The sequence below is a fragment of the Drosophila innubila genome (assembly GCF_004354385.1).
Source record: "Drosophila innubila isolate TH190305 chromosome 2L unlocalized genomic scaffold, UK_Dinn_1.0 4_B_2L, whole genome shotgun sequence".
Classification (NCBI taxonomy): Eukaryota; Metazoa; Arthropoda; class Insecta; order Diptera; family Drosophilidae; genus Drosophila; species Drosophila innubila.
This window is the reverse complement of record NW_022995372.1, coordinates 24,882,569-24,904,789: the sequence shown is the minus strand read 5'-3', so window position 1 is coordinate 24,904,789 and position 22,221 is coordinate 24,882,569. Positions and strand designations below refer to the sequence as shown.

At 35.7% G+C, this 22,221-nt stretch overlaps 1 protein-coding gene across 1 annotated transcript in view; it reads left to right on the top strand.

The window, feature by feature from the left end:
• The window catches only part of LOC117781260, a 111,987-nt gene that overhangs the window by 64,533 nt on the left and 25,233 nt on the right, over positions 1-22,221 (top strand). Inside the window, 8 exon segments of the mRNA XM_034618013.1 lie at positions 6,025-6,130; positions 12,444-13,142; positions 14,266-14,382; positions 19,353-19,538; positions 19,602-19,726; positions 20,796-20,945; positions 21,786-21,968; positions 22,026-22,164. Coding sequence (XP_034473904.1) covers positions 6,025-6,130; positions 12,444-13,142; positions 14,266-14,382; positions 19,353-19,538; positions 19,602-19,726; positions 20,796-20,945; positions 21,786-21,968; positions 22,026-22,164 — 1,705 coding nt within the window.

Here is a 22,221-nt window from a genome sequence, read left to right as displayed (position 1 = left end):
AAAGACGGAAAGGCAGCTGCTTGTCAGCAGAAATAAGGAAAAGAAAGAACGAAAGAAATGAAAATGCTGTTGCAGGTTTGACCTGAACAGATAGGGAAATGCCACCATTATAACAATAACAAAATTCATAGTATGACAGCAAAATGCCAAGGGGCAAATAATATGGCAAATTGTTAAGGAGCTGGGGCAGCTGTTGGCCTGGCCTGGCCTGGCCAAAATGTGTGGGGCGTTTGATATTTTCGATATATGGGATTGTAGTTTGTTGCTCAGACGACACTTTAACATGCACTGTTAGGTTAAAGCATGACAGCTGTTAGGCTCAGCAGTCTGTTAAAGTTAAATTGTTGTTGCGGCGATGGCTCTGTAAAAAGCCAATCAAGCCTTTTGGCCATGTCGCTGGCTCCACGTTCTGGGCAGCCTAGTTATGTGCAATTTCTGTCTTTGCTTTCGCTTTAGCAATTTAGTTGTTGAGACACGTTTTCTTGTTACGATTGTAATGAAATTTGTTACAACTTCAAGTGAATTGTGCGCCCAACAGCAACAACAACAACAACAACCACAGCAAAAAAAGAGAAGAGCAAAAACAAAACAAAATTGCTAACGTCGGCGTCGCAGTCACGCAAAGGGACAACAACTGAAAGTGAAGCTGGAAACGCGTCGCGTACTTTGTCATCGTTTTATTTTTATGCGTAGTTGCGTTTAATAAAGTTTTTATATGGGTCCTGGACGAGCCTATATAAATAACATATACATACATACATACATACGTGTATATCTACATATAGTGGCTACCAGCTTATTTGACCCACTATTCTTACGTATTACAAATTGTAAATTTAATCATCTTTCAATGAAATATACATTAAATACAAAATACTAAATCTTTTTGTTTATATGCTTTATCTGAATTAAACAATTTAAAAAAAAACATTGTTAAAATGGTAGCATTTCAAATTAGCTTTGAGTCACTGTATGCATCTACGCTCTGGAATTTCGGCTCTCCTTTAAATCGTATATTGTACAGCGTACAGTGTTCTATGTATATATCGTACTCGTAATCAAATTACGATTATATAGGGAGCCTGCAGCTTTAATGCGTTGTACTGGCCAACAGTGCGAAAAACATTGTTATTCATATCTATAGATACATATAAGAGTTTTCCACAGGGCAACACATAAAACATTCAGCAGAAAAGTAACTTCACAATTTCAATTTCAGCGCGCTATCGAACCGGAGGGCCGGGGCAGAGAGTAAACACGTATCCGGCAATTTTATGAACTCATAAAACCATTGCGATGGATTTGTATTTGAAAGCCCGAAGGCTTTACCGATGCGTCTGCTCATATAAATATCTAATCCCAATTGCTTGGCCTCTACCATTGGGGCTTTTTTGGATGTTAACGGTAGAGGGCCCGAGAAGAGAAATCGCTCATAACTATTGTTATTTTTAACACCGCAAACATACTGTCACAACATATGTACTGTTATGTTTATGTTGTTAAAAATATGTGTGGCTTACTTTATTGTAGCTTACATTCTTCACTCAAAAAAATAAAACACAAAATTCATTTTGTTCTATGGGGATGATTAATTTGCTTTGAATGGTGCCTACCACATTTTGTAAAATTATGCCAAAATATTCGTTTCAAAATGTAATGTGTTTCATCGCAATTCATGTGTTTCGATTTCTACGCTTACAACCATCCAATTGATATACAATTATGGCATTTGAAAACACTCAGTTAACTTTATTGCCAATGCTGTTTTATGAACTATTTGCTTCCACTATCATCAAAAATCAAATCAACTGACAAAACAACACAAACTTCAAATGCTTTACAAAGGGTCTACACTGATAAAAAAAAATGTTCTAAAATCAAGATTTTGGTCTCAGAACTAAGATTTTTGGTCTAAAAAATGCGTCGAGAACATCAAATTCTTGAATTAAGAGAACACATCTTGATTTTAAGAACATTTTAAATAAGACCAAGTTCTTATTTTAAGAATAAATGTTCTTAAAATTAAAATAAAAAAATAAAATAAATGAAAATTATTTTTTATATTTATATTTTTTTTTATTTTTGAATTTTGATTTATTTATATTTTATTCTGTTTTAGTAATTTTATAAATGTTATTTAAATTTGTTACGAGGGGGATTCGAACCGCCGCCTACTGCTTCACAACTGAAGCGGCCTCTCTAACCAGAGCGCCACGGTGCCACCACTTGTTTGATACGAAATAGTACTTATTTATACTTTCCTAACAATTTAAGATTTTTATTCTTATATTAAGATTTTAAGATTTTTTAGATTAATAATCTTAGTTTTAGTAATTTGGTCTTAAAATAATCTTATTTTAAGAACAAAATATTTAAGATGAATGTTCTTGATTTTAGAAGTTGGTCTTTTTTTTCAGTGTAGTGAACTTTGCTGGCTATTGCACGTGGTCTAAAAGGTGAAATACACAAACATGCATACACTTTTATGCACAGCAAATGCAGTTATCGATGCCTCTCCACAGTTGTTGCAAGTTTATAAATGCAGCTGAGCAACATATCAACAACAACAACAATGCTGCAAGAGACGGCTTTGATTGTTGGCTTTGATACTGATGATGTTCGCGTGCCACGATAGTCAGTTTAATTAGGAGACTCTCTTAAAAGCATTGAAAGTGGTTTTTTTTTACATTTAGAAATAATGTTGTTTGAATTACAAGTAAATGTTATTACATGCACTCTTCTTAATTAACCCAGCTCAATTTCAACTATTTTCTGCTCTAATGTTATTATTGAAGGTTAATAGGCACGCTAACCAATGGCACTAAGCAAACAACCTATAGAGTTTTCATTTCATACAACGAAAATGTGCACAGACATTGCGTCCACCGGTGAACCAAAGCCAAAAACTATAATAATTTGGCTTCTTATTTGAAAAACTTGATTTTCTTAAATGGAAGTTTATTTTGATTTCCTCTGCGTTTTTTCCTTTATTGTACAAAATTTTCCAGCACGTGGACATTTTTGAAAATGAAAAAAAAAATGCGGAAATTAGTTTATTAGGTACGTTATGACATAAGCATACTTGAAGTTTCAATAAACAAATAGTAATGCTTCATAATTTTATTTTAAATTAAATATTTTTGATTTGAAAAGTTTTTTAAAGTACTGTAGAAGAGCTTTACGAAAGTTTAGATATGATAGGAACCAAAAACTAATTTGGCTGCTTATTTTATAAAATGTTATTTTCTTAAATGGAATTTGGATCTATATTAAATGTTTGGGAGCATTTTATTTTATTTAGTGGCAACCATGGTTTATTATCACGTACTCATCTCTGTTGGTTATGTATGCCGTTTGCTGTTAACTGTTGGTGCTGTTGTTGTTCCTTTTATGTTGTGGTGCTGGCGCATGGTGTGCAGTGCTGCCATATCATCCATTTTCCGGACAGATTTGTCCCTTTTTAAAATGAATTTGCTGAATTTTTCTGAAACATCTCCTATTCGGAAATCTGTCATTTTTTAATATCTGTTATACTTTTAAATATTCGCCTAAAATGTTTATTAAATATTAAAAAAATATAATATAATATAAAAAAAATTGAGTGGCATTCATGTTAAAGTTGGTTCGATTTACTTGTAAACGAATCAAAAAAGTTTGCCCAAATTTCAGGAATCGTGATTTAAAGCGCTGGTTGCGATTTTAACAATTGCATTAACGCCTATTATAAATCTCAGTTGTAAACTTAGCTTTTTTTCATTGCTATTTACAAGTTTTTAAGAGTATTGAAAAACACTTAAATCATATATTTTCTTTGTTTTAGGTTCTTACTCTTTGTTTTTATTTTTTAACATAGTTTAATTATACGACTCTTATCCGCTGAAAAATTTACAACATCGCGGCAAAAGCAGCAATAAAACAAAAACTGATTCGTGTGTACCTAAAAACTTTGAAAAAGTTGAAATTTTGAGATTTGCGCTGTTTTTCTGTCCCTTTTTAAAATATTTGTCCTAATTTTGTCCTTTTTTCGGAGTCCGTCTATCCTGTTTTTTTTGTCGACTTATGGCAGCACTGATGGTGTGTGTGTGTTTACGTGTACGCGTGTGTGTGTGTGTTTAGTAGTCCGTAATTGTATTAGTCGAGAAGTAACCAACACTAAGGCTGCATCCTGTGCATCATAGCCATTGTTGTTGTTGCTGCTGCTGTTGCTGTTGTTGCTCATTTTCTGTAAACGAGGACAGAGCTTAGCTGTTTTTGTGGTTGCCATTGCTGTTGCTGTTGCTGCTGCATTTAAGCGTTACGCACATCCTGCACAGAATGTTATTACTTCCGTTGCCGTTTAATTGATTTTGAAGGTGCGTAGCAAACTGGCATAGGAACAAGCTGACACAGGCTTTGGCAAAATCTTGCGCCGTTGGCCATTAGCAAATTGTAGGTTAAGTGCTTTATATGCTCGGCAATGCCACGCCTTCACACACACACGCACACACACACACACACACACACACACACACACACACACACACACACACACACACACACACACACACACACACACACACACACCTGCCCGCCTGCGTTGCCTGTCAGTAACATCCTGAGCCTTCGTTCCATACGCAGTTTTGGCCATTGCACCTGTGCTGTGGTTTATAAACCACACTTTCGCTTTGTGCGGTTTTTGGCCTCTTTTTCAATGTTATGATAGAGCTGTTATCCTTGTTGCTAACGTTGTCCTTGCGTAAAAGTTATTAGTAGAATGCACTTACTAAGCATGATGCAAGAGGTGGTAAAAACAAGGCGTTAGATGGTGAAAGGGGGAGAGAGGGGTTGCTGAGAGCATAGGCTGCAAAGCTTGTTTGTTTGCCACCAAAAACCTCAAACAGCACTTAAGCTGTTGCCAACTGCAAAAGTTTGGGTTTGGTTTTAGAATGAGATTTACTTCAAGGCTCCCAATTTCCGCTTCCTCTAACCGCTTCACTCCTTCGCCAGTTGGTTAAGTGGCAGAGTGGGGCAACTCCAAGCTCAGGTATACAGCTATCTGCAGACTCAGCTCAGCAGATTTTAATTATTTACCTTGATTGCAACTTTATTAAATGCTTATGAGAGCAACTTTTGTTAGACAGTTGCCAAGGACTCAAATTTAGAGATTAAAAGTGTGCAATTTGTGATGGAGAAATCGATGAGCTCTTACGAGATAACTTCGTATTCAATTTCCACACATTTCTTTAAATAATAAACGATTCAATTTTGTTTTTTGTGGCTATAGAAGAAAGTCAGTACAGCCAACTGTCACAAATGAACATTCCGATTGGTATTAACTACTCACTGATCCTAGATCGGTTTTTATTACGGAAATTTTTGTAATTAAAAACTATTTTTAGCATTTTTAATGTACTTTTACTAAACTTCCATGAATATTCCATATATATTACCAGATTACAGAACACTCTTATTCATACCAAAACTAACAAGACGCAGTCTGTCATTCTGGTATGTAAATCAAAACAGCAAATTCATTTGCGTTTCACAGCTGTCTGTCCCTGGATAAGTAGCAATCATGCCAGCCAATATTGCGACCCATTTATGCATGCAACCAAAAGCAAATTAGACTTTAGCAACAATGCATCGAAACTGATGAAAAACATTTGAGAATGAATCATGTTGCCTGCTAATTGACTTCGAACCGCAGCATCCGCGATTGTTTTCACATTAGCCATGATTTTTCACACACACACACACACACAGAAAAATACTCTGTACATATGTATGCATTTTAGCCTACAAATGATAAGTGAGCTGCTATTAGTGGGTCAATTAGCTGGGGAGCTGCATGCGCTCCAATTCATTTACTCCGATGCTCTGTGGGTGTGAAAATGTGAATTTGAATGAGAATGAGAATGTGAATCTGACACAAGTGCAAAAGCGACAGTGGCAGCTACTAATTAGCCATACTACATAGTACTTACATAATCCATCTACTATCCAATTCAAATTTACTAAAACAGACTCTGTTAATACTTTTTACAGAGAGATCTGGACTACGGTATTGCCGCCGGAAACGAGAGATGTCTATACGGCTATTTTAGGCGTTACCAAAGCCAGTCGCATCGATGAGGGTGTCTACAGTTGTAAGGTGAGTTTAGGTATAGTTTAAGAGTTTAAAGTAAAACAATGAATGTAGAATCTCCCAATTTCACTGAAAGTAATAAAAAAAATAAAATTAAAAAAAAAAGAATCTAACAAGAACTAAGTCAAATTTAACAGCTACAAGTTTTTAGCTGGGCTATAAACTAAATATGTTACTTTATAAATAATTAAATATCAGCGTTGCCGTCTTGCAATAAAATTTAAATTTATAACTAAATGAAAAGAAATCTAACGTAACATGAAATTGGATAAAGTGAAATAGCACATGAAAATCATGAATTAAATGTTGAATTTCTCTGCAACTAATTTGATTTATTGACAGATAGAGTGAAGCTTTCCCTACTAATCGAATTACCAACTGATTTAGAACTTATTTTTCTTCTTTATTATTTTGAAACTCAGACTTGGGCTTATTCTGAACCTTTCCCTAAATATCAAGGGCATAAATAAAAAGCCCACCTCAAAGTCATAAACATGTTGTTCATACTTAGTACTAGGAAAGAGCAGCTATAGAATGGGGACTTCCTGAATGTGGTTCTTGTTGTTGTGGCATTACATGTCAATATTTTTTACAAGCCATTTGCGTAATTTGTTATTTGCCAAGCCATAAACAAAAATGGTTACCGGCCCGTCGGCATTTTGGATTTAATGGCCTGGAACAGTTTAAAGGCTTAGTAAGTGCGACTAAGTCCCAAAGAGAGCCAAAAATGTGGGATGCAAACTCACAACTGAGTCAAGAGTTAAAAACATTTTTAAATCACATAGATTAACATTTTCTTTGCAGACTGAGAACTGAGCGCACAAAAATTAAAGTAACCCACGCTCAAGTGTTTTTATTTTCTTCCTTTTCTTTGGGGTTTTCACTTCTTTCTTGATCTGTTTTAATTTGGCTAATTAAAAACCACGTTTTGAGGAAATACTGCAATAAAATAAAAGTAATTTTGTGGCGCTTTAGAAGGATTTTTTGTTTATTTTTTTTAATGCCTCTGTTTGTGTTTTTTATCCCAACATTGACTGACTGACTGAGAGACGAGACTGAAGGTCTGTTTATATGCCAGCTTAACGCATGGCAATTAAACTGATTAGTCAGTTGAAAGTTTCAATGCAATCCACAAATTACCAGCAAAGCCAAACTGAATTAACAGCAGTTACAACGGAATGAGAAATAATTTAACTGGTTAAAAAAGCTGTTAGCCAAGACAATTATAAACACATTTTAATCGAATTTCTGAATAATAATTTGCACAAAAGGTTTATTTTCGATAGTGTTAATAGAATTTAAGTTTGATAAACATATTTTTACATCACCAAAAAAGAATTTGGTATTAAATGTTATTATTAAGTTGACTCAGTTAAATAGACTGAAATTTAAATTTCTAAGCGAAAAGACTTATCGCGAAATAAAAACTTTAATTAATCTTTGAGAATTATGCATTTTTACATTCTATTATAATTATATGCTTTTATCTACCTTATTTTATTAAATTATAAAAATTTCTATTCTTACAAGTTTGAAAAATTAACAAATTTTAATATACTTTATTTATAAGTCCAAAAATATCAACGATAAGTTTAAATTCCAGTGAAATTTTGTCCAAAGTGTAAGGCAAAAGAAAGCTGATTAAACTTCATTTAAACAGATTGAAAAGTAATTTTTCCTCATTGATATATTTTCGCAAGCAGATTTGATTTACGAGTGAAAGTTTTCACTTGAGAAAGTGCTAAAATGTCGAATGATTTCTATATTTATTGGAATTATTCTATTATTAAATTGCACGAAGTGTTGTTGCATGTGATGCAAGCTGCAAGCTGTTGAAGCTGTTGCAACGTGCACACTCGGGTGTTGCAATCGTATTCCTTGAGCTGCAATCACAAGTCCGCCAAGACTGCCATAAATTTCCTTACTTTAAGACCACAAAGAGCATCAGGAGCTTCAAGAGGAGCAGCTGTTGCTTTGCAGAGTCAACCACAGAGCTAACGAGCGAAGATTTTCTTAAAGCCCAGGACCAATTGTATTTAATGCCTTGTCCGAACACTCCGAGGGGATTTTTGTTTGCTTTTCAACCACTGTACGAGTCCCCTAACAAAGTTTTTTTATTTTTTTTTTTTTTAAGGACTGTCGCTTTGTGCCTTTGGTGCGCCTAGTCTCCAGCTTCGCTCCATTCCATTCCACTTATTGCAGAGTATACCACGTAATGACGCCAACAGATCAAAGGCAAAAAGTGCTGAAGTCGTTGTTGATTCTAGGAGGGTGGAAAGGAAAAGGGGCAGCTGCCTCCTGACAACGGTTTTCCAGCTGCTACAAAAAATTCACGTTAATCAGAGTACTGTGCTCGCATTTTCATTTACTTTATTTTATTTTTTCTCAGCGGACAAGCTTTGTGCACAATTCCCAAAGGTTGATTTTTATCATCTTGAAACTGTAAACAGTTAAGCATAAAATCCTTTTCAATATTATTCGCCTTAGGGCTCCAATGTTATGCGGCATGTCAATAATGTGTGTGTGCGTGTGTTTGTGTGTGTGCCAAGTCGTGTTGTCCATTATGCACTGGGGACCCCATCATCAGATTCATACAATATCCAAGTACTTGGGACGCAACTTGCAACACAAGAAAATACCCTCGGGCTGTAGCGGCAATCATTATTTATTTATTGATATTAACTTGCAATTAGTTCATTACCTTTGGGGAGTTGTCGCCCTTAAGCTTGACTGCAGTTTCCCTAATTAATCCTGTCGATTGTGCTCATGTCACGTTCATTGATTTATGTCAGATTGAACTCCTTACGATAAGACATTCGATTTATGTCAGATTGAGTTCCTTACAACAAAACATTTGACAGGGATTTTAGGGGAAAGAAAGTATTATAAATTGAAACAATTGAAAAATACGTATAAAAAATATATTTGATATTGAGATTGTAAATGTAAATTATCTCGTTAATCTAGTTAATAAATTATCAATATTTTTACTAAACAATTTTATTAGATTAAAATATTAAAGCAAGTTAAAAACTAAAATTTTTCGTTTTTAAATTAAACCGAGACTCGAACCAATAATTTTGCTCTTTGAAGCGAAAAATTTTTTTGAGCCTTATTCAAAATATTTGAGGTATGCATTCTTGATATTTGTACAAATATTCTACAATTAATACTTCTATGTAATCTTGAAATATTTTAAATTTCTAAGTTTTTTATGTCGACAGCTTTTGAATTTACAAAGTAATGAAAAAAGGTATTTGTTAGATTTTTAAGTTAAAACTTAGAGAAGTATGCATTTAACATTCTTATAGTTTGTATATTTCATTAAATCTATTCCAAAAAACTTGGTATTTTGATGTAGATTTAAATGCATATGTGTTGATAAGGGGGCATGTCCTCAGTTCATGTTTAGTTTCCTCCATGGTGTTATGCACTTTTCAGTTCGTAAAGACACTTTTATCTGGCCGACTATTAAAAGCAACCATTTTGGAGCATGAGCATCATTAACATTGGAAATTTTGTGTGATGAGTGTTGTGGCATGCCACCATTGACAGCAGATTTTTATTGACTGCAGAGAGGAGTAAGGACTAAATGACATTAGCCATTCTGGTACAATGTGCTGTTTAACGACTTCGACTGTTAATGAGACGCAACTTTGAGCTTCAGTCTTCTTCGAGGCAATAAAATCACATTTGGGCCATAAAAAATTGTGTGCGCTGCTGTCGCACTGCGATGTAGCTAAATGAGTTAATTGCCAATTGGATTTTGTGGATGGCAAAGATTTGTTGACGTTGCACAGTCGTAAAAGCTAATACCGTTTCCTACTTTTCGATTCGTGCCCCAAATTTAAAACAGCAACTTCAAGTGCCATAAAGCAGCATCAACTTGACAATCTTCGCATTGCTGCTAAATCAAAAAACAAAAAAAAGTTGCATCTATCAAATACTTCCGGCTCGGTTGCAACAAAGTGCCAAGCACAGACACTTGCAACACGAACGACAAAGTCAATGTCTGCCACATGCCCCGAGGTGTGATCCTGACGTCGTTGCTCGTTAGTTTGTCTGCTTTTTTAAATTTGAAACGGAAATACATCCCACTCGACTGCATGCAACAACATCATTATCAACATTATTATTATCATCATCAGCATTATTATAATGCCCGTCGAACTCGTCAGGACTATGACTCCATCCTCCATTCATGCACACAGACATTGTACTCCCAGTGGAACAACAGGAGCAGCTAAAGTTTAGCTTTTCTACTTCCTTTGCCTTGCAACATGTTTGTGCCACAGCTTTAAGTGGCAACACACCGCAACAAACTCATGTTATCTCCCTACTTTAAAGGCTTAACAGTTCATTCGACTAGAGACTGCGCGCAATCAACCAAAAGTCATATCCAATCAGCAGACAATGTGTGCGCTTTTTAGCCTGGCTAACAACAGTCAGACCCCATAGAATCTGAGAACAGTCTACTAAACTCAAGCATGTGCTTTCAGTAAACTGACAACAATTGTTGACATCAGGCACACCTTTGTTACATGTCTGAAAGAACATTTCACATTCGCTTGCTGCTCCCTTTCTTATTGTTAATGTTGTTGTTATTGCTGATAGAGTAGCAGCTTTAAGAAAGAATGTCGCACAGTGTGACAGATTGTCTTTTTTTGCGACAAAATTATATTTTTAAAAGAGCTTACCGTAATATCCAGGGATTATCAGATGCAGATTGACACATTCATATTCAAATAATTTAAAATTATATAAAAAGTGTTAGAAATTTAGGTAAAATGATGATGTATATATCAATTAAATTGTGTACTATATACCTATAATAAGCATGCTTCAAGTTGTCTTCGCTAGTTCAGCAATAAAAGTATATGATTATTATGTAAATATAAATTAATTAGTTGTTTTTAATATAAGGTTTTCACTTTCGCCGTTTATCGTTCTTTTTAGCGCTCTTAATCTCTCTAAACAAGTGGGAAAGCTTTAGTCAAGATCCCGACCATAGCATACTTGTTAAAGGTAGTTTAATTAAATTACCACCTAATAAAAACTACTGCTTACTTTTAGGTGATTGTATTGAAATAATAACTTTATTAATAACTTTGATTAGCTTTTACTCCCGTTCCACTTGTCCGCTCATGCTGCGCATAAATGATATTATAGATAACATTAATAGATAACGTTAATTACCATTAAAACTGTATTATCTTAAGAACTGTGGGTGTGGTGGTTTTTAGCGATTTGCGGTGGTGGAAAGGTGCGTGTCAAAAATTTTAAACAAACATGACCTTGGTAGGGTTTATTGAAATCTGTGTGCCAAATTTTGTATATCTATCTCTTATAGTCTCTGAGATCTAGGGGCGCACACGGACGGACATGGCTATATCGACTCGGCTGTTGATGTTGATCAAGAATATACATACTTTATGGGGTCGGAGATGCCTCCTTCTTCTTGTGACATACATTCCAACGAACACAATATACCCTTTTACTTATTTTGTAAGCAACGGGTATAACAATAAACTTTTTTCTTCCTCTCTGTGAATATATTTGTCTCTCCCTTAAGTTATTTTACTGGTTTCCTCTTTCACTGTCATTCTCTGTGCCTCTTTCCCTTCATTCGAAATTCTTCTTTTGCTCTTCTGCATTTAATTGTTAATAAATTACTTTTCCCTCTAAAATTTCTGGCCGTCTTTTTTTTCACTCTGATATTTCTCTATCTCTTACTGATCTGCTATTATTCCCCTACTCAAAATCGGTACACAATAATTTTGCTTGCATTTTTAACATGCTTGTCCCAGTGCAGGCCGTATGCCTTATTTTTATATGATTAATGAATCCCTTGACATTATGTATACTTTCCTTGCTGAGACTTGAGCTGGTAGACAGACTAGACGGCGTGATGAGCTGCACAAAAAAAGAAGAAAAGGAGAGACAGAGACAGACATTACTTTATCAATTACACTAGGCAACTGGCCGAATCTGAATTGAACCAAACCGACTTTTTGGATAGATATGGGGCCCCAAACGACGAAAAACTTTTTTTTTCTATTGCAGAGTTTTAGAATTTTTGTCATCATTACTCGAGAATGGCAAAACCGATTTTCAAAAGCTTTAATTTTCCTAAAAGCGAATAAATATATCTGTAATTCATCCATACACAGTCAAGATTTAAGCCAGGAGTTTAAGATCTATTAATTTTTGAATTGAGAAAATGTTGTTTTTTTTTAAAGATTTTTTTTTAGCTTTTTTACTTTAAAATTCAAGGAAACCAAGGATAATTATCAATGTTTTTTTTCTGTTACTTTCACAGGTCACCGATTGGGGTGTGGAGCAATGTCGCTCGTTGCACATTCACATCAAGTCGCCGCCGCGTCTGCGTGTGGATCCGGCGAGCGTGACCTTGCAACGTGGCGACTCGTTGCGGGTTCGTTGCCTGTCGCCGGGCAACGATGACATCAAGCGATATGCACAATTGGGCTACAGTTGGACAAGGAATGGAGTGCTCTTTCAGTCGGATGCAGCGACCGCAATGTGGGAGGATCTCTATCCGGATGGCAGCATTCTCAAAATCAATAACATCCAAAAGTCCGCAGAGTATGCGTGTCTCGTCTCCAACAGTGTGCGTCCAGTTTCAAGGAGTGTCTACATCAACGTCATCGAGCGCAATGCGGTCCATGTTTGCCAAGCCGAGTCAAGCTTTGGCGTCCATTGGCCCACAAGTGCCCCTGGTGCCCCCATCATCACCGACTGTCCGCGGGGCTATGAGGGACACTCTCGACGCATCTGCGAGCAACGCGATGCGGGAAACTCCAGCTGGTTACTTCCCGATTTCTCCAGCTGTGTGCGGGACGAGCTGTTGCTCATCTACAATCGATTCCGCGCACTGAGCGCAGGATTTCAGCAGACCAACTCGTCAAACATACTGAAGGCCTGCTTTGATTATACCCTACAGCGGCGACAGAGTTTCCTGCCGGGCGAGGCGAGTTTTCTCATCGATATGCTGCATGAGGTGAGCGCAATGTTACAGTGAATACTGCCTAAAAAAAACTTGATAAACATGAAATCTGCTAGAGTTCAGGAAGAGTTAAAATATGAAATTCCTTATAAATCTTAAAAACGGATAACTTAAAAGCCATTCGTCTTTATCTGTGATTCTAAAGTCAAAACAGCTCAATAAGCGATAGGTTAAGGGTAAAGTCCGGTACTAACCTCTATAATTATACAGTCAAAACAGCCTAAAACAATTTTAATAATGGACAGTGAAATACACAAATTTGTTTAAATTGAAAAAAAAATTAACTAACAAAATAATTTTTTTTTTCAGGAAAATATCTGGTAGAAATAAAATTTTGACTAAGGTATTTTCAAGCTAAAAGGCTGGAATCGAGTAGACCAGAAATTTCCACCGACGGAAAGTTTTCTACGGAATAGTTGTTAAATTTTTCTTCTCTTTACGACACCGTTTTTTATACCAAACCGCTTTCTGGTCTACTCCATACGGGCCTTAAAGGTTGCTATAACTCGGTAAAGCTCAATGAAAAGAATAAATCTAATGGATACAAAATTAAATCTGAAAAACCCGTGAGTCTTTCTCTGCGTTTCTCATGATTTTCACTTGAGTTCTTAAGCTACTTTGTCTTGTAAAATTGCATAATATCATAAAGAAGAAAAGTTGATGCTACTTTCGCCAAATTCAATTTTAAACAAGTAACGTAACTTGGGACACACCGCAGAGATGAAACTCCAAGTTGAACACAATTTAAGCAACGACGCAGGTGAAACGAGCTCAAAGAGTTACAAACTACACTTACCTCAAGCCGGACCTTAAGATTCCCCATTCTACAAGCACTTGCCAAAAAACTATTTTTACACGCAAATGAATGCAAAAAAAAAAAAAAAAAAAAAAAAAAGATGAAAACTGGCAAGCGGCTTGCAATTTTTCACACAATTTTCAGAGAAAAGTTTTCTCCTCTTTTGGCCGCATGGCAACAATTTTTCATTTTAATGCGCACACAAATTTACCGCCTAACGAATGGGAGAGAGAAGAGACTCTTATTCCCTTTCCTTTTACCTTACCTTTTTGGGCCACTTGTCTGATACTTGGCACTTGTGTTTCTTTGCCTATTTCGCAGCTCGACACCTATTTGCAATTGAAAGGCACACAACTGGAGCGTGAGATGGCTGCGGAGATAATACTCCGCATTCTGGACAAAGTCATGCAAAATGCACAATCCCTGAACAGTCAACAGGTAAGACCAAAATAGAAAAAAAAATATAAAACACACTACAACACCATATTACTATCCAGTATCTCTTTCGAAGTGTATACTCGTGTGCATGCACAGACATGCTTGCTTGTGTGTACTTCCCCCAGCATAAATTATGTGAAAAGCGGCAGCCGAGCGAGTTTCGGGTGCCATAATTTATAACCTACAGCCATATTCAATATTTGCCAGCCTGGTTTGCGGCTCTTGTCAGATTTATTACACGCTCATACACTTTTCAGTTGCTAAATTGGGAATTGGGAGGAACTGTAGTACATGCTAGTCGTATTTTTCACTCGGTTCTACTTTTATTTAGCTTGTAGTTGGGCTTGTCATTTGGCCGCAATTTACATTTGTCTGCCACAATTCGAATACCGACTTAGCCAGCCACAGAATTGATGACCATGTTTACCCGGTAATGAATACCTTCTACAGGCCAATTTGTTGGCCAGCTGCTTGGTAAATAGTCCAATATTTAGTATATGTAGATAGTTACGAATGAATCGAAGGAGATATTGCGGTGGGAAATGTAACCGAATGTAAAATCAATATTTTCTATATCAGACAAACAGCTTAAGCTTGACATGAACTAGCCCAAATAGAGATGTTATAGAGCTCACATAATTGTATATTTCCTTACCTCAAGAGTGTTGCACATACAGTTAGACAAGAAAATATATATTTTTTATGGACTTTTATTTTAATATTCAAAACTAAAGATGAGTTGACGAAAATTTTTTTGTTTTGATTACAAGCAAACATGTTGTTCTACCTATATATTAACAAAACACTTTGTTGACTTATGGCATGTAGTTTTTTTTCATCCTACGAAATATTATTTACAAGAATTATTTCGAATTGTTTAAAAATCAACCCGAAAGAGAGAAGAATTTAAATGTCAGCTATGTTGTGTTTCTTGGTGTCTTGTGACTTTGGGCTGCACAATTATCGGTCTGTTAGTCAGTCAGGACAAACAGTTGTATGTATATAGTTTTTTTCGTATTATAATTAATGCAATTAAAGCAGCTGAAAAAAAAACTAGAAATCTGTAAAGAGTTTTGTAATGGACTTTAGTTGAACATTAGAGTCAATTATATAAATCACCTTAAGTATACATAGAAGTTTTTATAAAAGTGGCCTCTTGCTTACAAAACAATTAATCACAAAATGGCTCCTTAAGATTGTCTCAAAGTGGCTGCTAATGAGGGGCAATCAAACAGTTCCCTTATGATCCTGAGACGATGATACTTAGGACACCTGGATGAGCCGCAAAACAATAACCATAACCACATTCACATTCACACCCAGAGCCAGATTCACATAGCCACTGTTAGTACCTTAACCTTATGGACAACAAACAATGACGGAAGCTACTTACGGCCGTGTGATGTTTGGTGAAAAGTGCGTATCCGGTTTGTCCTTAACACTGCTGCCAATGTCCTTGAACCTCGAAGCCCTGTTGCCCATTCCAATCGCTTGGCTTTCGTTGTTGTTGTTGGCTTTCCTTCTCACACTCAACTTCCTTAAGTTTTTAAGTGGCTAAAGTGGGGCAGGAGAAGCAGTCGAGAGCAGGGAGGATTTGGGTCTGGCCTCATGTTTTATTCCTTGAGCACACTTTGTGTTCGCGAAGTGCGGCATAAAAGTAGCAGCAACAGAGGCCGGTGGCAAGAAGCTCTTGCCGCATGCATCATTCTTCAGTTTTGGCATGCAAATTTATGTGAGTCTTGATTGCAGCTGTTTCCATAAAAGGAAAGGCAGCTTGATCCGCATCCGCTGCTATGTCTCAATGTCAAGGACCTCAAGCGAGGAGGAAGTATGTTTATGAATGAGCCAACTATATAGCATAATCTATTAGATATTTAATATTCATCTTTTAAGATCTCGGCAGGCGCGGAAATAAAGCAAGTTTTTAATGCGCAGTCCGCTTAACTCAGAGTTGACTTCAGCATGAAAAGACAAAGGATGATGGCGAAGTCCACAAAGTTTTTAATGCGCTCAAATTAATTTTGTTTTCCTTGAAGTTCACTTGATTTATGGCATTTCAATATCAAGTATGCGCCATGTAAGCCTGAAACTTCGCGCAACACTTTTATGTTTAATTCTTTTTGTTTTTTGAGTTACTTCTTTTAATTTTTTTTATTAGCTGACGAAGCGGAAAAAAGAAGTTGCCAGCATAATTGTTTCGATTAAATACCAGCATTTCAACTTTTCTTAACTTGCCAAATAGTTGGCAACCTTTTTATTGACTCAACCGAAACTATTGAAGGTTCCGCCGACTGGAATGTTTTAATGTAAGGACTTTTAATTATCAGAAATCGAGGCAACGTGCGTGAGGAAAATTTCAAAAACTTTTCAGCTAACAAAGAATTTTGGAGTAAATAAATATGGAAAACCCAAAAGTAGGTAAATTGTGTTGAGATAAAAATAAGTAATAAAAATTATGAATATAAAATAAATTTTTTTTTACACACAAATAAGTGTATGTTAAGCTCAATATTTTTCCAAATGGGCAATAAATTACTCTCCAAAAAATTATTTAAGAATAAATTCGATAAATGAATTAACATTTTTAAATGAAATAAAATGACAACAGAAACCATCATTTTTCGACCACGTTATGTATTATCACCCACATGTATTGTTAATTTATTTAAATGTGCAAATGAATATAAATTGTGAGTGAATGTGATGGCATTGTGTTGAATAAAGATAAAAATTTGTATTCTTTTTTGTATTCATCTTTGGTTGTTCCGTATTTAACCTTATCAACTGGTCATTGATAATGCATAATTTTGATTGCATTTGTCATGCTTAAAACAGATTTTCATTTTATTTTCTCCTGATTAACATTGAATTTGGTTTGGCTTTTTTGTGGATATTGCAATTGAAAAAGTTTTTAGCAGAAAAGTTTCAGATTTTCAGATTTTAGTAGCATTGCAATACTTATATATTTCAATATTAGGAACACAGAAAAAACTTTAAATTTACGAGTAGAAGTTTCAATGCCTATTGACTCATTATGGAGCAAGCAGAAACCAAATGGCAAACAAAATTCATTGACCTAGTTTAAAGCATATTTAAACACATTCACAGGGACGAACTGACTAACTGTTGAATTGGGCCTTATCTGTTGATAAATCTGTTATAAGTTAAAAGTAATACTTATTCTTTTTGGGGTATAGTTTATTTATACGAGTGTCAATCCATTTCTTCCCTTTTATTTATACTGGCACTTTAATTAATATTCAGTTTCGATGATTTTATATCTCTTTAATACTGTGCCCCTTTTGGGCCCTTTTTTCATGATAATGCGCTCCTGGCACCCAGTATGCAGTTTGACTGAAAAAAAACTTTAGCTAAGACTGCATATTACGAGTATTTGGCTATTCAAAAATTAAATTCGTAAAGTTCACGACAAATCACTTAGCAAAAAGTAGTCGAAAAAAGAGAGTAAAAAACGCTGTTCTAAAGTCACAACGAAACTTTCAAATCAGCAGAAAAGTTTTACACACACACACGCCCATAAATGCGGACACACATATGGACACGTGTGTAGAGTTTAATGCCACGCCCACACAGTGTTGGCCGCCTCAGTGATTTGCCGGTAAACTGTTAAACGTGGCCAGGTCACAAAGTTAAGCGCAATTTTCGCATTTGAAGCTTTTTTTTATAGAAAATGTTATCAGAGTTTTGTCTTTATAAACTAAATCATACAAAATGCCACAATTTTCATAGGCGCAAAAGGGGCGTGGCTGATGACTGATGTTTTAGAAGTTGAAGTAATTTTTTTCTGCTTTTCGATTTGTACTTATGTTATTTGCAAAGTTGCAATTGCAAACTTTTCCAATTGGATTTGTATTCGTTATCGATTGCACTTGTATGCGAGTCCTGCGACTCGTAAATGCATTTATTCTTAAGTATATCCTGCTCAATAAGTACACAAAAATGTAATTTTTATTTGCACAGGACATTGTGTCATCACAACAGAAACTGTCATTCAGAATCGGAAGAATAAATAATCAAGAAAATTTAAAATTTAATGGAGTATGCATTGAAAATTGTGAAAGTCGATTGGGTTGCTGGCCTTTTGGCCAATTGGCCGCCGCTTAAGCTATTGGCCAACTCTCGACTCGAGAATGCAACAATTTATAATATTATATGGGTTCGTTGACTTGCTTATATTGTTGTTTTCCCAGTTGTTTCCCCAGTTGTTATTGCCAAAGTATAAATATGGCCAACTCGAACGAGTTTGGCCAACTCCATTTGCCATTGATTTGTTGTGTGCAATGCTCATCGAAACAATCTGCTGACTGCAATGCAATTCTTGCAATTCAAAGGACTGTCTAAGGACTTGGCTATGGGAAAATATTGTAGAGTTTGTGGGGAAGTTAACAAATATATTGGTTGTGGTTTAAATACTTTTTAGCATATTATTCTGCACTTCTTTGTAGCTTTTCAGCTTTAAAGTTATTATTATTCAAATGATCCGAATTTGTGAATAAAATATGAATGCATGCTTATTCTTATTGATTTATCTATATCATTATGTTTACATTTCATTCTGGTAAAAGACATTTTTTGGTTCAAGTAAACAGCTATTCAATGTCATGACAACCTTTTATACAACGCCTATTAGCACACTTCACACCTGGCTAAAAGAAAGCTTGTGATGTGGGGAATTATTCAAATTTGTAGTCTATTGAAAGTAGAGTATTTTCTTCGCTTAACAACAACTTTGGTTTCAATTTAATTGAGCAATTATTTGAAAAATGTCATACTTTAATATAATTCTGACAGGCAAACAATTTGAGTTCCATCGAAAAAGCAATACAATCCCCAAAAGAAAAAGGTATTGACTAGGCAACGAACTTGTTTACGCACATATTGGCGAGTTGACCTTCAACCTTGAAGCAGACATACACGTACATTAAAGTGACAATTTATTCTCTTTGCAGCAAATTAAAAAGTTACAGCTTTTAACGCAATCTGCGGCATTGAACCGTGAGACAATTGCGGCCTCACAATTGGCCACATCGACAGGGAGCAGCAGTGGCAGTGGAAGTGGAAGTGGCAGCAACAGTCAGGCAACGTCTGGCGACAGCTCAACAACTTTGACCGCACAGGGGGGCAGCGGAGGCAGAGTTGATGGAAATGGCGATGCAGGAGCTATCCTTGCTCCTGGCAGTGTTGCAGGCAAATTGCAGGTCAACGGTGGCGCCACGAGTATTTTGACAGTCGATGAGGACACATTGTCGCTGGATCGCCTGAATTCCCTGCGCATTTACATGACCTCGGTGAAAACGTTGCCGTTCAATTTACGCATTTACGGGTGAGTTGCTCGAAAACGAATTAATAGCACTCGTTTCAGCTCAATTTAATTCATACTTCATTTGATCGCTAAAGATTTTCAATCATTTTATGCAAATAAGCTCAAACTTTAATTTATTTTCTCAAATTATAGACATTCTAATATTAAAAATTGTATTTTATTATTTTAGTTTCATTTTAATTTTTATTTCCACTCTATTCATATTACAGTCGATCGCCTAAAATATCCAATGATTTTATGCTAATAAGTTTCAAATTTTATTTATTTGTTTGCTCGGAGAAGAGACATAAATATTACAATATACTATTTATTTAACGTGATTTATTTTTTTAATATTTAAATGTATTTCTTTAAATATCAATTTTTAGTTCACCCTAATTACTTATAAAATCTCTGTAGATATTTTGCTTAAGACTAAATCGATCGTATTAATGTGAAAAATAATGAATGAAAAAGTATAGTAAAAATTAGAGTTTTTAAAGCTCTGGTATTAAAAAAATCTTAAAAGTAGTTACTATATGTTTTTTTTTCTATTTCTGGAAAAACCATGTTAAACTTAATTTTGAATTTTCTTGGCATTTCACAAAAGCTTAGAACTTTAAGGAACTTTCTTCGATTCAAGATTGTCTTGTCAAGCGAGTGCTTTGCATATTTTCATAATTAAAAGAAAAAGCAAATGCAAATTTTTGCTGCTCAAGTAAACAGTAAACTTCACTTTATGGCCGCTTGATTAATATACCACTTTGGCAAAGAGGGAGGTTGAGCGGTGAACACTTTTCTGCATTCGCTTTTAATGGAAAATTTACTTTATGAGCAAACATAAATAAAAATGAAAGAGAAAATGCTTAAAAAAATAAACAAAAAGCACACGCGCTTGCTCGCGTTTACTTTAAAATAGCCCATAAAAATTCAACTTGACAGACTTTTTCCCAGTTTGCCTGCCCAGGCTCTACGATGTCCACGAGGCTGTAGAGCGCGGCTTACCTTGGCATACAGCTTTCATTCCTTTAAGTGTCTAATTAAGCTAATTAAGTGACTTCGTTGCATCGCAATTTTCTTTCGCCTACAGCGAGGACCTGTTTTCGGATCAACTTTATATGGATATTGGACTGTCGACACGGCTGCTGCATATCATGACCAATTCGACAATATTCGCTTCTGTGATCTCCTATAAGAATCTGAAAAGTTTTCTGCCGAAAACTTACTACACGCGCGGCAGGTGAGTGGATAGATCTAATTAAAAAAGCAACCTCTTGAAAGGTTTCTATGTTGTTATAATGAGGAAATAATTTAATAGCTATGATGATTTTAAAATCAATTGTATTAAATTTGAGAAATAAATAGTAATGTAAGGCCAAGCATACCAATAAGTATATGTTTATTTGAAAAGAGTGCTTAGTTAGGAATCCCTTTATTTTAACTAATCCCCTAGTCCACTCTGCGTAAGAGTCCTTGAGAGTCCATGTGAAATTCCAACTGTTGTCAATGTTGTTGAGATTCGTAGTGACAAGAGATTGCAGCTCTCATAAGCGCATTAAGGCAGCTGCAGAAGTGGCATCAACACAATAACAAATGAAATGCCGTTACGTAGTAAACAAAATGCAAATATGCAACATGCAACAATAAACATAAATATATGTTTGAATGAGTATGAGTTTTGTGTGCATGGCGAAAGCCACAAATGAAATCTGTTTAGGATTGACATGAAATGCTAGTAGAATAGTCGACAATATGCCGACAAATGTTGATTTAATTATATAGACAAGTAAGTATTTGTGTGGGTGTAACTGTGTGTATGTGTGTGTGTGTGTGTGTGTGTAAGGGCTTTAATGAACATGCAGTGTTTGTATGGGTTGATGCGATTAGTAAGGGTGCAACTGGAGCATGAATAGCAGCAGCTGTTTGGCAATTTATTGATGTATAGCAAAGCTAATGACATAAGTCTAGGATATGGCACAATGTAGTTTCATGTAGAGGAATTTCAATAGATCCAAATAATGTACATATGCAATGGCTTGTCATTCCACCTTTGGAATCATCTTTATGTCATAATTCACAGCGATCCCAAGGACTCGGACTATGTGCTCGCCTCCCGCATAATACAGACCTGGCTATTTCAATCAAATCGCTCGAATGATAACTTTCGGGAACCTCTCGATTTGTCCTTTGAGGCTGGACATGTGGAAATTATCTTTCAGCATGAAAGTGTTCCCAAATCCGGCGACTGGGTAGCTGTATGCGGGTAAGTGGGCTAATTGTAAAATAATATTAGTTATTCACTTTTGATCTGCATTGACAGACACGACCACAAGGCCTCCTTTGACTCGACGTGGCGCTCGGATCTTTGCATTACCAAGCATTTGATGGAGAACATTACCCGCTGCATTTGTCCACTCTCTGGAACCTATGTTGTTATGCTGACCAAAAAGCAGCCCAATGTGAGTAATGCGATGAGGGAAGAAATTGACTGTAATTTCACTTTTTTCGTTTTAGCC